The sequence below is a fragment of the Puma concolor genome, chromosome A1 (genome assembly GCF_028749965.1).
Source record: "Puma concolor isolate L17-30 chromosome A1, mPumCon1.1.hap2, whole genome shotgun sequence".
In the NCBI taxonomy this organism is placed as follows: domain Eukaryota; kingdom Metazoa; phylum Chordata; class Mammalia; order Carnivora; family Felidae; genus Puma; species Puma concolor.
The window spans coordinates 220,015,704-220,032,227 of record NC_141667.1 but is presented as its reverse complement, the minus strand read 5'-3'; the positions used below and the strand labels follow the sequence as shown (position 1 = coordinate 220,032,227).

General features: G+C 36.3%; 1 protein-coding gene across 7 annotated transcripts in view; it reads right to left on the bottom strand.

The window, feature by feature from the left end:
* Positions 1-16,524, bottom strand: part of FNDC3A (fibronectin type III domain containing 3A) — a 149,152-nt gene that overhangs the window by 23,866 nt on the left and 108,762 nt on the right. For all 7 annotated transcript variants that reach the window (XM_086712189.1, XM_086712182.1, XM_025924140.2 and 4 more), the window contains 7 exons: positions 15,293-15,450; positions 12,942-13,001; positions 11,022-11,160; positions 7,596-7,649; positions 3,266-3,390; positions 2,721-2,895; positions 1,060-1,146 (listed from right to left, as the gene is read on the bottom strand). In XM_086712189.1, coding sequence (XP_086568315.1) covers positions 1,060-1,146; positions 2,721-2,895; positions 3,266-3,390; positions 7,596-7,649; positions 11,022-11,160; positions 12,942-13,001; positions 15,293-15,450 — 798 coding nt within the window. The remainder of the gene's footprint in view (positions 1-1,059; positions 1,147-2,720; positions 2,896-3,265; positions 3,391-7,595; positions 7,650-11,021; positions 11,161-12,941; positions 13,002-15,292; positions 15,451-16,524) is intronic.

Here is a 16,524-nt window from a genome sequence, read left to right as displayed (position 1 = left end):
GTGCCAGAAAGGAAAGGCTCAAAAGAATGATGGGGGGGGGGGGGGGCACATTTCAAAAGAATCTGAAAGGCAGCTCAAAGGAGCTCCCAAATTTGAAACAATGTGAGCCTCATAAATGATAATCATAGTAACAAAATACAACTCACTCAATTAACAGGAATTCATGAGTTCATACTGACATATATGATAAGAGAAAGCTTTTCTTTATAGTATGATGCCAACTGATAGATGTAGAAGGAATGATAAAATTAAAAGCACCACTTGGCAACCATTAATCATAGTAATAACTGATTCAGGCAAAAATTATCAATGGGTGTTAAAGCTAGTAGATGAAAGTGATGAAAAACAAAGTGTTCACACAGTATTTACAAAATACTTGTTAATTACAAAGGGAAAAAGAACAGCTTTGCAGTGAAGAAACACAGTAGATGTAATCTTTGACTACCAGTAACAGGACGAATGGAAACTGTGCACCGCTTGATATAATGTACCAAGAAAATAATAGCATTACTTTTTCTGATATCCCCTGACAAAAAAGCATATTTTGAATGTTTAACAACATCCACATTAAAAAAAATTTTTTAATGTTTATTTTTGAAAGAGAGAGAGAGAGAGGGAGAGAGAAAAAGAGAGAGGAGAGAGAAAGGGGAGGGGCAGAGAGAGATGGAGACACAGGGGCAGAGACGGAGACACAGAATCTGAAGCAGGCTCCAGGCTCTGAGATGTCAGCACAGAGCCCGATGTAAGGTTCGAACTCACGAGCTGTAAGATCATGACCTGAACCAGAGTTAGATGCTTAACCAACTGAGCCAAGCAGGTGCCCAACATCCACATTTAGATGTTTGTTCCCATTATACAAATAAAAGTCCCATAAAACATTAAAATTGTTTTGAATTTAAATATATATACAGTTTGATAACCAATGTTACATAGTAAGAAAGTAAAGCAGTAATGCTCATTATTTTAGATTTAAAACCAAAGGAGTGAGGTATGTACTTGGCTTTAGAACAATAGGAACAATAAGAACAAACAAATATTTTAAGGGCTTTCAAAGCTTACCTTAAATTTATACTTTGTACTACGTCTGAGATTCTTCACTGTGTAAGCAAGATCTTCTCCATCATATTTAGGCTTAAAACCATATCCCTGGAAAGGGAAAATAAGCCTCCCTTAGATATCTGACAGCAGAAATATGGGGAATAACAAACATGTAAAAAGATCTAGGTCTTCTTCATCTTCTGTTTACAATGTGATTAACACTCTGTTAAGTGTATTCCTCACTTTGGTACTTTTATCTTCAATGGACAAATCCAGAAATGCTAGTGAATGTTTGTAGCATGAAGGAGACCTCATTTCGAGTAAATACAGTAACCAAGAGACAATCTTCATGCTGAGGGTAAAGTCAGAGCCAATGGTGACTTCACCATAAGTAAGCATATGCCTAGAACTAACAGAATTTCCTAGACAGATGTTGCAAGAGCTAAAAAGAACTATATTTAAACTTGACCTACACACATAGGTGTGTTTAAGTAAATAAATGAATGGTTGGTTGTGCTGGCAGGTAGGGATGTCACTTAGGTTTTGGAATGCTATTTATAGCTTCAGTAACAATCCCTTACTACTTTCCCAATGTTATTTAAAATTTTTTAAGTTGATATATAGTTCACATGCTATAAAATTCCCATTTTGAAGTATGAAATTCAATCATTTATAGTATATTCACAAAGTTGTGCAACCATCATTAAATTCTTAATCCCACAATAAAGCCTGCACTTTATTTATTGGTTAGCAGTCACTTCCCTTCTTTTCTCATCCATTAGTATATTTTCTGTCTCTATGGATTTGCCTATATCCATAATAAATGGAATCACACAATATATGGTCTTTGTGACTAGGTTCTTTTACTTAACATAATGTTTTCAAGGTTCATTCATGTTGTGGCATGTGTCAGTACTCCATTCCTTTATATGGCTAATTGATATTCCACTGTATGGATATATCACATTTCTGCTTATCCATTCATCAGTTGATAGACATTTGGGTTGTTTCCACTTTTTGGCTATTATGAATAATGCTGCTGTGAACATTCATGTACAAATTTCTGTATAAACACTTGTTTTCAATTCTCTTGGGTATATAGCTGGGAGTGGATCATTGCTATTTTTGACTCATACTGCTTTAAAGTAGCTCTGAAAAGCTACGAAACTATGTAGAACTAATAGAAGACATCCTAACTCATGTTCAGCTTTGTTCTAGCTCATAAGAGACAAATCACTGGAAACTACATTCTGGCTGCACTATATAATCTTATAATCTCTCTTCAAATCTTCTCTGGCATTTGGGAAAGCAATGTATGAAAACAGCCGAAAAGATGGACACGTTATTTCCTTATTTTTTAGAGCTGCTTAGGCTAAAAGGCTGTGGTGATCTTTTCCTCTATTTTCCCTAAACATATATATTTAAAATGTAGTCTATGCTGTTCCTAGGCACAAACGTACATACAAACATACATAAAAAACAAAACCCGCTCCTATACATCAAGAAAACAAAAGACTGAATTCTTCCTCACTCTTCAATATTCCTCCTCAACAATAACCAACCAAGGATTCAAAGGATTTAGAGAAAGATCGAACTATTGTGGCACTATTTACTTACAAGTATTAATGCCACACTGAAATATGTTTTAAACACTCTTACTTAAAATACATATTCGTACTTACTGAAGTTTCTTCTTCCATCTCTAAAATGTAAGAAATTCCTTCATCTGATGGTGTTCCTGAGGGCTTACTCCATTGTAAGGATAACCAAGTAACACCAGCCTTAGTTAATACAGGACTTGCTGGCATAGAAGGGGCACAGCCTGAAGTGTAATAGAAGACTTCTTCACTAAAACCACTGTTGAAACAAATGGTTTTTAAAAATGAATGAATAAAAGTTTTTATAGCTAAAGAACTCATTTCTGATAAATGGAATTTTTTTTTGAAAGTGACAGTTTTTGATAACTAATTATAATCCAAGTAATATATCTTGGATCTGATAATATTTTTATGGTAACCAGATCAGATGCCTAAAAGGTGAGTTAACATTCTTTTAAAACTGCAATTTATGTAACTAACATATTCTCTTACAGCTTTTGCTAAGCTAGTAACAGATCTTTACCAACAGAGTGATATAAACTAAAGCATAATTTTTAGTGGATAATTTGGACTCTGAATAATTTATGTAAGTTGACTAAATAATATATTTACATTAAAATGTATCTTACCTTGTGCCATATTCATTTTTGGCTGACAGTCTAAATTTACAACCCATTGCTGGTGACAGTTTAGTAATTTTAAATTGCTTCTGTAAGCCCATGTAACATTGACAAAATTCTCCATTTCCTTTTCCCTAAAAAAAAAAAAAAAAAAAAAAAAAGGCTGATTATTACATATTTAAAAAATGGCTGGTTATTATATATCATGTATATTATTGTAAAAAGACATTCACATCAATTTGTCCTTGATGGACAGTAACATCAGCTAGTGTACATGATAAATCATCTTTGTTACATGACCATCATGGATCTCAAGAGAAAGTTGAGATAACACACATCTTTTTTTAATGTCTTTTTTTTTTTTTTTAATTTTAGAGAGAGCGAAAGCATGAATGGGAGAGAGGAAAGTATGCAGCTCAGGACAACTACAGAGTTTCAGAAATTTAGGATGTTACATAAAATGGACAAATTTCTTATTCTCTACCCATTTTTCTTCATTGTGTTGGTAGATTTAAAGGGTGGTTTTAGGGTGACTTCTGCTTCAAAGAAAACCTTCAGTCTGTATTTGGCTGCTTTACTACACTCTCCTGTTTTAATGGTGTACAGTTGATTCTATTAAGCTGTCTAAATAGAAAATTGTACCATCTGTAAATAATGATAATTTTGGCCCCCCCCCGCCGCCCTGCCACTATATGGCTGTACTTCTTGTTTTATTTAGTTCTAAATCATACTGCATTAATACTAAATAAAGGAGGGAACCAGCAACTTTTGACTTGTTTCTGCTTTGACTGAAATGCTTTAAAAAAATTTTTTTTAAATGTCTATTTTAGAGGGGCGCCTGGGTGGCGCAGTCGGTTGGCGTCCGACTTCAGCCAGGTCACGATCTCGCGGTCCGTGAGTTCGAGCCCCGCGTCGGGCTCTGGGCTGATGGCTCAGAGCCTGGAGCCTGTTTCCGATTCTGTGTCTCCCTCTCTCTCTGCCCCTTCCCCGTTCATGCTCTGTCTCTCTCTGTCCCAAATATAAATAAACGTTGAAAAAAAAAATTTTAAATGTCTATTTTAGAGAGAGAAAGAGTGCGCGTGCGAGCATGAGCGGGGGTGGGGCAGAGAGAGAGGGAACCACAGAATCAGAAGCAGGCTCCAGGATCTGAGCTGTCAGCACAGAGCCTGGCATGGGGCTCAAACTCATGAATCATGAGTCCATGACCTGAGCCAAAATCAGATGTTCAACTGACTGAGCCACACAGGTGCCCCTGAAATGCTTTTATTGTTTAGTGATGGTATTTCACTTGATACAAAAATAATTGTCAGTTAAGGAATTATCTTTCTATTCCTAATTTGAGTTTTAACTGAGGTAAGTGCTAAATTTTATCAAATACCTTTTCATAATTTATCAACATATGTATTTTCTTCTAAATTACTATGATGCAGTAATAGATTTCCTAATTCTAAATTCTTTTAAAACTTCTGGAATAAAAAACCTTTTAAAATGTAAAAATAAAACTTGTTTGTGCCTCATTACTCTTATAATATAGGCATATTATTTTAGTGCACCTCACTTTATTGAGCTTCACAGATACTGTTTTTTTACAAAATCTGGCTTGTGGCAACCCTGCATCCAACAAGTCTATTGGTGTCATTTTTCTAATAGCACTTGCTCACTTTGTGTCTCTGTGTCACATTTTGGTAATTCTTATAATATTTCAAATTTTCTCATTATTATTTGTTATAGTATGATTTAAAGGAAGAAGTCCAACTATAGACATTGACAGGAGTTCGGCAGAAGTTGATCCCAACCCTCGTGGATGACTTTGAGGTTTTTTTTTTTTAAATTTTTTTTTTTCAACGTTTATTTATTTTTGGGACAGAGAGAGACAGAGCATGAACGGGGGAGGGGCAGAGAGAGAGGGAGACACAGAATCGGAAACAGGCTCCAGGCTCTGAGCTATCAGCCCAGAGCCTGACGCGGGGCTCGAACTCACGGACCGCAAGATCGTGACCTGGCTGAAGTCGGACGCTTAACCGACTGCGCCACCCAGGCGCCCCGACTTTGAGGTTTTAAGACTTCAGTGGAGGAAGTAATAGTAGGCGTGGTGGAAGCAGCAAGAGAATGAGAATTAGAAGTATGGAGCCTGAAGATGTGACTCAATTGCTGCAATCTCATGATAAAACTTGAGCAGATGAAGTGTTGCTTTGTATGGATGAGCAAAGTAAGTAGTTTCTTGAGATATAATGTACTCCTGGTGAAGATGCTGTGAAGATTGTTGAAATGACAACAAAGGATTTAGAATCTTACATAAACTTAGTTGATAGAGCAGCAACAGGGTTTGAAGGGACTGACTCCAGTTGTGAAAGTTTTAGTGTTGGTAAAATGTTATCAAATGGCATCACATGCTATAGAGAAATCATTCATGAAAGGAAGGGTCAATCTTTGCAGCAAAACACATTGTTGTCTTTTTTTTTTTAAAGAAATTGTGAAGGTCACCCTAACCTTTAGTAACCACTACTCTGATCAGTCGGGAGCCATCGACATGGGGGCAAGACCCTCCAGCAGCAAACAGACTGACTCACTGAAAGCTCAGATGACAGTTAGCAATTTTTAGCAATAGAGTTCATTTATTTATTTGAGAGTGAGTGAGCACATGAGTGGTAGAGGGAGAGAGAGAATCTTAAGCAGGCTCAATGCCCAGTGCCAGAGCCCAATCCAGGGTTTTATCTCATGACTCTAAGATCATGATGGGAGGTGAAATCAAGAGTCGAACGCTTAACCTACTGAGCCATCCAGGTGCCCCAGCAATAAAGTATTTTTACTTTTTTAGTTTATTTATTGTGAGAGACAGAGCGTGTGTGAGCAAGGGAGGGGCAGAGAGAGGGGGGGGGAGAGACAGAATCCCAAGCAGGCTCTGTGCTCTCAGTGGAGAGCCTGATGTGGGGCTCAATCCCATGAACTGTGAGATATGACCTGAGCCTAAACCAAGAGTCAGTTTAACCAACTGAGCCACCCAGGCGCCCCTTTCAATTATGTATATTGTTTTTAAAAGACATAATGCCACTGCACATTTAATAGACTACAATATAGTGTATATATAACTTTAAAAAAAAATTTTTTTTTTTTAACGTTTATTTATTTTTGAGACAGAGAGAGACAGAGCACGAACAGGGGAGGAGCAGAGAGAGAGGGAGACACAGAATCTGAAACAGGCTCCAGGCTCTGAGCTGTCAGCACAGAGCCCGACGCGGGGCTCGAACTCACGGACCGTGAGATCATGACCTGAGCCGAAGTTGGATGCTTAACTGACCAAGCCACCCAGGCGCCCCTTGTATATATAACTTTTATATACACTAGAAAACCAAAAAATTCATGTGACTTGCTTTATTGAGATATTTGCTTTATTGTGGTTGGCTGGAACCAAACCTGCAATATCTCCAAGGTATACCTGTATACTGCTGAAAATACCAAATTATCAATGAAATTTCTTCTATTCCCTCTGGCCACTCAGCTGCAGAAAAGCAGCAGGGCAAGAGAGAACATGATAAATGACAGTAAAACAAAATACTAAATAATAAAGCTCAGTATGTTTGCTGTGGTAGGCTGAATAATGGCCTCCCAAAATATCCAGGTCCTAAACCCTGGAACCTATGAATGTTCAGGGACTGTACAGATGTTATTTAGTTAAAACTCTTGATATAGAAAGATCATCCTGGATCATCTAGGTGGACTCTAAATGGAATTACAAGTGTCTTTTTTAGAGGGAAAAGGCCATGTGATAATGGCAGCAGGGGTAGAAAAGGCTATCTATCAGATGTAGCCATGGATTCATGGTAATGACCCAGTAATGAAGAGAGTCTCCAGAAGCTGGTAAAGTCAAGAAAATGGATTCTTCTCTAGAATTCCTGGAAGAAGCATGGCTATAGTGACACCTTGATTTTAATCTCAGAGAGAGCCGTTTTGAATTTCTGGCTTCCAGAATTATAAGAGAATAAATATATTTTGTTTTAAACCCTTGGGTTTGTGGTAATTTGTTAAACTAGTCACAGTAAATGAGTACACTTGCCTTTAAGGCTGATGTGAAAAAAAATATATATATATATATATTCCTTCGTCAAGGTAATTACCCAATTGACAACTTTGAGGGGTTTGAGTCAAAAACAAAAAACAAAATAAAACATGGGGGGGGGGGCAGTCAGTAATGTTGTCTATGAACACCATTAATTCAGTCATGTACTACCCAAATCATTCATAATGTTTTAAAAGAGGAAAAAACTATTGTAACAAATTATTTCTGCTTGAGGATATACACATAATTTTCACCTAATTTAAAAAGATTCAATTTACTCACCTCATCCCATTCTAAAATAAAGCTTTGGATTTTAGAACCATTGTCACTAGGTGCCTAAAAGAAACACCAAAAAACAAAATGAGTACAAATTAGTACATTTGTAAAAGATACTGTGATGATCTAATATGAGGAACTGACTGTGTTACAGATGTTCTCTGTGACTTAACTCCAGAAAAACTGCACAGAGAATAGATACATATGTATTTATAACCTCACAATCCTTTTAAATACAAGGAAAGAAAACAAAGCAAGAGGCTACTCAAGTTTTTCTGAACGGCAAACAATCTCTTGTAGCAAGAACGAGCTTAGCTTTTATGATCCATTATAAAAAAAAAATCACTTTGCCTTTTATCAGCTTTAAGTTCCTAGGATTGATCCTGTCATTTTCATTAAAACTCATTTTACAATCTAAAAGTATACTATGTAATACACCAGAGTGAAAGAACCAAGGTGCAGGGAAGAACTCCAAGGGGCACACTGTCTGGATCTTTGCTTCTAGACACAATGTGCCGTTACCTAAGATAAGACTGCTCATTCATCAATCTGCTAATCTTCAGTGGTGAAAATTTCAGTCTCCCTTAGCATTTTATTCTAGTATTTAATCACTCTAGAACTCAAGAGTTTCAACCTTGTTTCTACTTGAATTTTCTTTCTACAAATTCAACTTGTTTCCTCTCTTTAGTCCTCACTTTAGATACAGAACAACCGATCACTACTCTCCTTATAACTTCATCCATTTGAAGACAAGTGACTCTAAAACTCCTGTTATAAAAATTAAAAAACCTTAGTTTTAAAAAAATGTTTATTTATTTATTTTGAGAGAGAGAGAAGGGCAGATGGGGAGGGGGGAGGGAGAGAAAATCCCAAACAGGCTCCTCATTGTTGGCACAGAGCCCAACACAGGGGGTTGATCTCACAAACCTGTGAGACCATAACCTGAGCTGGTATCAAGAGTTGGATGCCTAAGTGATGGAACTACCCAGGTACCCCAAATAAGCCTGACTTTTGAAAAAGTTCTCCAGAGAACTGTAATTCTCTGGACTCTATCTAGTTTTTATATAATATTGGCAACCATGTTAATAGCAATCAAAGATGGTTAAATTTTTAATGAAGAGTCTTTTCTAACATGGAGGTCCCAATTATCTGTGAAACATCAATACAGATCTTATGTTTCAAAATTAAACAATTTTTTTAATGTCTATTTATTTTTGAGAGAGAGAATGTAAGCAGGGAAGGGGCAGAAAGAGAGGGAGACACAGAATCTGAAGCAGGATCCAGGCTCTGAGCTGTCAGCAAAGAGCCCGAGGCGGGGCTTGAACTCACGAGCAGTGAGATCATGACCTGAGCCAAAGTTGGATGCTTAACCGACTGAGCCACCCAGGTGCCCCTTATGTTTCAAAATTTTAAAAAACTGTATAATTTTTAACTGGTTAACATGACCAGAATTTGCTATGTAAGTTACAGGAGTAGCTCACTGACTGGCACAGCAATGGCACTTATAAATGACTACAGCGGGGATGGGGCAGAACTGAAACCCTGGGAAATTCAACTCTTACATAGCAGAGGAAGAGAATCCAAAGATAAAGACTGCAAGTCTCAGCAACAAGTGTGTGATATAAAAATATACTTCCCCAGAGTTAATGCCTCCAGATTGTTCTAGTCTATTGCACACTTATTTTCCTTAATTTCTTCTACTTTATTTTGTGAAGCTTTTCAAGTCAAGGAAATGGATTCTCCTTGAGTCCTTGGGAGAAGCATGCCTATAGTAACACCTTGAATAACCTGTGACCATTTCTCCAAGATAGAGGGGATTAAGTGTAAAGTGTTTTACATTATCTCATTTAATCCTTATATCAGCTCTTTACAACTGTTATCCAAACTATACAGAAGAGGAAATGGAGGTTTTAAACAACCCAAATAAGTAGCCCCAACCATGCTGATTACCATGTATATATAGGGCCATTTCTGAAGAGTACAAGCCTGGGTAACCTGTGTGGGCCACAAAGAGGTAGCACTGTTTATATCCTACACAGACCTGCTAGGATACTGTTAAAGACAAATTTCAAAATTCAATTTTATCTTTAGAATAAAGAGCAGTGCCCTACAGAAATCCCAACCTACATGAAGGTCACTGGGCTGCTACCCTAACTGTCCTACCAAAAGGAAAGAACCTTAGCATACTGACAAACAAAATGCTACTCTGACATGAAATAAAATTAGTCATACTTAATCACACATGAAAATGTATGTAGAACATACTTGTCTGATTTATGTGTGCTAACAGCACTTGAGTACTTCTTCCTACATAAAGCATCTAATATCCTCAAAAGAACTAAGGACTAACAAGCCCCAAACAAGTAGTAAGCTCCAAATTTTCAAAATCTTTCAGAAAGAAAGCTATCCCTGAGTTTTACTCTTTGGGTATAAGCAGATAATTAAATAAAGACTAGCAGTTATTTTTCTCTTTGCAAATCAATGGTTGCTATGGTATTCCCTTCTGGGGGATGTTTATACATTTTGTTGGGGGTGTTTCTGACTATCACAATAAGGGCAGAGGGAGGAAAGGCTGACTTTTAGGACTGGGGATCAAGGATGCTAATGGTTCTGCACAGCATGGGGCAATACACACAATGAAAAATTGTTCTCTTTCTCTAGGACTTCTCTGAATGTCTTCCTGGACATCCACGTAGGTGAAATATCTGTTTATAATTATCAGAGCCTAGAACCTAATTTCATTTTACAAGGTATTTTTTTTTATAGTTTTAAGTTACTGGATTTTGCCAAAATATAACTACTCTGCAATTTGAGAAAGACTGTACTTAATTTTGTTCAAAAATTTACTAACACTCGTGTATCATTTCAGCAAATCATGTCTCCAATGACAATGCTATATGTGGTATTTGAGTTACCAGTTCTATCTGTGGTATATGTTTACTTCATTATATCTCCTTGTGCAGGTGGACCTAAACATTTATATGTTAACATATATATTATTCTATTAAAATGCAGGGTATTTAATGGAATATTCCTTTAAGCCATCATATTGATATTTTTAAAACTCTGAGTCTAGTTATTATAAACCCCATTTTAGGATAAAATTCAGGATAAAGACATTGGGATGAGCTTGAGAAGCACTGCTGAGACTCTTAATGTTATCCCATGTCCAGTACAATAAGGACTGATAATTATATATGAATCTTTTCTGCTATATTTACATATAGTGAAGAAAAGCCATTAGGAGTATTACTTAAAGATACAACAAATGCCCATTTACTATATGTAAAGAAGAAGAGCAAGTTAGCTTAGAGTTCTTTTTGTATCAAAAAAAAAACAAAACCAAAAAACCAAACAACAACTGAAATTTAATATTAGTGGGGGTGGGAGGAGTAAACGTCCAGTTGGAAATACTCTAAAGAATATTGTTACCTTCCATTGCAAAGTGAGTGAATTTTTGGTCCGATTGGCTATCCTTGGTGGATTAGGTACATCAGGTTCACAGCTTAAGGTGGTAAAGCTTTCAGCTTCTGAAGGAGTTCCCTTTATAGAATTATATTCTGCCTGGACTCTATGGTGATAAAATATATAGTTTTAACCAGCAGAATCACTGTATCCTACCTTCAACAGCCATCAACCTTTAAGTACTTGGAAATTAGTAAGGTGCCCTCTAAATATTCTATCAAGAAAACATGGGTGGAGTTTCTGGCCGGCTCAGTTGGTAGCTTGATCTTGGTGGTTGTGAGTTTAGGTCCCATGTTGGGTATAGAGATTACTTAATTTTTTTTTTTTGATTTTTTAATGTTTATTTATTTTTGAGAGACAGACAGACACAGAGCACGAGCAGGGGAGGGGCAGAGAGAGGGAGACACAGAATCTGAAACAGGCTGCAGGCTCTGAGCTGTCAGCACAGAGCCCAATGCGGGGCTTGAACTCACAAACCGTGAGATCATGACCTGAGCTGAAGTCAGTGCTTAACTGACAGAGCCACCCAGGAGCCCCTTTAATTTTTTTTTTAATGTTTGTTTGAGACACACACACACACACACACACACACACACACACACACACACAGAATGCGAGCAGGGAAGGGGCAGAGAGAGAGGGAGACACAGAATCCAAGGCAGGCTCCAGGCTGAGTTGTCAGCACAGAGCCTGATGTGGGGCTCAAACCCATGAATGGTGAGATCATAACCTGAGCTGAAGTTGGATGCTTAACCAACTCAGCCACCCACACGCCCTGAGATTACTTAAAGTCTTTAAAAAAAAAGAAAACACATGCATTAGAAGTAAAGGATGGCCCTTAAAAAAAAGAAAGACAGGATAGACCCTTGGCTTTCATCTTTTTTTTAATGCAACCCGAAGTAAGAAACACATTTTAAATTGTGACAAAACTGTATGTGTGATTATGTACTTTCTCATACACATACTTGAAAGGAAAGAGTCCTGAAACAATATCCCTAAGGGTAATATACAGATACTTTCCATTCTATTTGATTATTTCTTTTAAATAATGCTGAATCTAATCCACAAAATTTCATGATTCAATGTGGGTTGCAATCTACAGTTTGAAAAGCACTCAGATGGACAATACTTAGGGTTCACCCACAGAAAGTCTAATTAAAGATTTAATTTTATAGTTTAATAGGAATAATCCTAACCACAAATACTTTTTTTTTTTTAAACAGAGGTGACTAACCAAGTACACATTAATGACTCACAGCTGGGAAGGCTGAAAATGTTGGTAATTTATAATAGAACTACGCAGAATAAAACAGTATCTAAGTTACTTCTTAGTTAAATGTTGTGAATTTTTTTTTTTTTTTAAGATTTTAAGTAATCTCTATACCCAATGCAAGGCTCGAACAACCCCTCCATCCAGAGTCACACACTCCACTCACTGACTGAGCCAGTCAGGCGCCCCTAAATGTTGTGAAATTTTAAGAGTTTTAATATCCCAAACTCTTTCTGGAACAGGATGTAGTAAAAATACATTAAGTACAAGCCAAATATTATTTATGTTTCTGTTTAGTAAAAATTTCAAAAGCTGGGAGTTTTCCATGTGATAAATTAGATATGTAGACGTATTATTATCTATATATTCATTCCAATCCAAAAATCTTACAAACAGGATGATTAACCCTTCAATATAACATTTCAATGCAATGTTTTTGGTTTTTGTTTTTTTTTGGAATGTATTAATACTTGTACCAAAAGAAAAACCAAAGCCAACATATTCCATGTTTTAAATCCAAAATTAGTACTTAAATTATATGCTACGCTTTCAATGAAATCATTTTAAAAAACTACCTATACTATATCATATTAGAGCAATACACAGGAGTTCCTTACTTTGCATGGTAATCTGTAGCTGGCTTGAGATCATTTAAAGTGACACTGGTTTCTTCTCCTCTGGGGGAAAAAAAGGAACATTTCACTGTCTGATAAATAAGCATTTCCAGAAGATTTACATTATGTGCTACCATTTGTGGTAGTTTATGAAATTATACAGCTTTTTACTTTACCAACTATAACCATGTTCAGATTCCACTAGTACAGAATTTGTGTAATAAGGATATGTGCCAAACTTATGTATTTGCATATCACTTTAAAACAAAAAGGTGTCCTAGGCAAATCAATTGTGTAAGCCAGACTTTTTTTTTTTGAAGTGTAGTCAGGAAAGATATTTAGTTTATTAAAAAAATTAAAATCAGTACAGTTTCAATTATTTAAAAATCCATTTTGCCCAATTAAAATGTGAAATACCACGTGTGCTCCTGAAAGCAAAACCACCAAATTTTTACAAGGAGTGTGCCACTACTGCATTTTATTAGAATGTAACATGGAACCTTATTTAAAATTTTATAGTTTAATGAGCAGATTAGAAAAAAAGTGATTAATCTGAAGTATAGCATTTTACTCATGGCCACTATTACACTTTCAGGTTTTCAAACTTAATGGCACACATCTTTTTAAAATAATCATTTGATACGATTACTTGTATATGTGGTCAAAAACCCAGACCATTTTCCATCTTTTTTTAAAAATCACTATTACTACGTGGCAATGAGAAAAAATGAAATATGGCCTTTTGTAGCAACGTGGATGGAACTGGAGAGTGTGATGCTAAGTGAAATAAGCCATACAGAGAAAGACAGATACCATATGGTTTCACTCTTATGTGGATCCTGAGAAACTTAACAGGAACCCATGGGGGAGGGGAAGAAAAAAAAAAAAAAAAGAGGTTAGAGTGGGAGAGAGCCAAAGCATAAGAGACTGTTGAGAACTGAGAACAAACTAAGGGTTGATGGGGGGGTGGGAGGGAGGAGAGGGTGGGTGATGGGTATTGAGGAGGGCACCTTTTGGGATGAGCACTGGGTGTTGTATGGAAACCAATTTGACAATAAATTTCATATATAAATAAAAAAAAAATACAAAAAAATAAAAATCACTATTCTCTGTTCCATTTCCTTCAGCCAAATTTCTCTCCTCTCATTTTATGACACCCTCCTCCATCTTTTCTCAAATCAAAACCAGGAAATATGAGAAAGAAAACCTTTCCCATTGAGGGAAGAACACTTAATGAATTGGGCAGTTTCAGTAGAATCTTCGGAGAGAGACCTTAATTGGTGCAGAGTAAAGAAGGTGACTAATGTCCCTCTTCTGCTCTCTGATCAGGCTGCAAATGGAAATAAATGCTTCATCTTAGCAGACAGCTATAACTAACTAGAAACAGCCATTAACATAAAAAGAAACCTTGATGTTGATGGTCTTTTATCTCTTATTTACCCCATAGGTAACTCTGTCTCCTTTAAGACATATGAATAGAATAAACACAAGTAAGTCTCAATAGAGAGAAGGAGACAGGACATTTTCTAACCCTACGTTACTAGATGATAGATACTGGAGCAGTTTCACTTTCCTTTCTTCCTTACATTAGCTATTTTTTGAAAAGATACCAAGAAGGCTATGTGTCCAGTGTTCTATGTTAATTATCATCATTCAAATGACTAACCCTTTTGCAATCTTCCCAGTGCTTAAATTATAATAATCAACTTCACTCTTTACTTTTCCATTAGAATAAGCAATATAAACCACTTCTATTTGACAAACGGAAAAAATTATTTTACAACTGTCAGTCATAAATGTCACATTTTTAGCCAATGACTCTAAGGCTTCTTGGTGTGTAATAAAACTTTTGACCCAAGGAAATAAAACTTTTGAACCAATCAAAATATGATTATTAACATACCAACATACAAATAAGGAACAATGATACTGACTTCATTTTACAATAGGGCATTAGCTTGACATATAAGAATTAAAGCCAACTCCTTGGAGGACAATTACCTGATTTCACAAGTTCACAATCTAAGAGTTCTCCATTTCTGATCTGGGCTTCTACTACTACAATTCATACTTCTATCTCAGGAATATGTGAACAGTGAAACATTTATTAGGGAGTCTACTGAAAACTACTAAAGCTGAATGTGGCCAATGAAAGCAATTATTCCAAGGGAGTGTAGACAGATGTGTACCAGCTGGCATTTGGATTACATACACTGAAATCAGTATCAATTATCAATTAATAGATTCAAAATGAAAGCATCAAGAGAGAAAAACAGAACAAAATTAGTATTAAGCTCTTTATATAAACCCCTGGCTTATATAATGGGACGGAGTAAAACATAACAAATACTTACGCATATACACTTTTATATTTCCCATCTTTCCCAGTACTTGAGACCAGAATATCGTAACTATAGAGCTCTGGCACAGTAGTCTCATCTGTTTCACCATTTATGAAGCTGGAAGGAGGTGACCAGGTTAGTACTACTGTCCTTGACTGGATGTCTGAGGCCTGCAAAAACATAATATTTAGAGCTGTCTGAAACAACTGTAATGAGCACAAGGAACAATGAAAATCTAATGAGGTTTCAAGATTAAACAAAATATATCTGTATCTACTTATACAAAATGGCTCACAAACAGAAGCCTATCCACTTGTAGAAGAGATATAATTTATTGTGAAAGGGCAAATGGGTTCAATAAAAAAAAATACAAGGACCATTATGGGCCACTTAAAACTATTAGTGTAAACACCATACACAAAAAAGAATGGGGGAAAAAGTCCACTTATAACGTATTTGAGAAGGTTCATTTCCTCAATTTAGAAAGTATCTTACGGGGTACCTGTTTCAGTCTAGTGTCTAACTCTTGATTGTGGCTCAGATCATGATCCCAGGGTAGTGGGACTTAGTCTTGTGTCAGGCTCTGTGTGAGCATGGAACTTGAGATCTCTTTCTCTCTCTCTTTCCCTCTCTCTCCCCCCTGGCCTCCCCCTCTCTCTTTCTGCCCCTCTCCTCTGCTTGTGCTCCCTGCTTTTAATTAAAAAAAATAAAAATAAAGTGTCTTACAGTAAGAAAACAACTCGAGAAAAATGAGCAAAGGATATAAACTGACTAAAGAAATATAATTTGATAATCTAACAAATGATGTGTAAATGCAGTCACAATTAAATAAATGTAAATTAAAACAAGATACCACTTTTCATCCAACAGACTAGGAAGATTAAAAAGTTAGTAATATGTCCACTGTGTTAAGGTTTATAGAAATGGGTTGAAGTATATATACAACGTTGTATTAGTTTCAGGTGTACAATACAGTGAGACTGAACAATTCTATACATTTCTTAGTGCTCACCATGGTAAGTGTATACTTTTCTTTTTTTTTTAAGATTTTATTTTTAAGTAAACTCTAAACCCATTGTGGGGCTTGAATTCACAGCCCCAAGATCAAGAGTCACATGCTCCATTGAACTGAGCCAGCCAAGCACCTCTGATAAATGTATTCTTAATCCCCTTTATCTTTTTCACCCATCCCCACATTAATTTCCCCTCTGGCAACCACCAGTTTGTTCTATGTATTTAAGAGT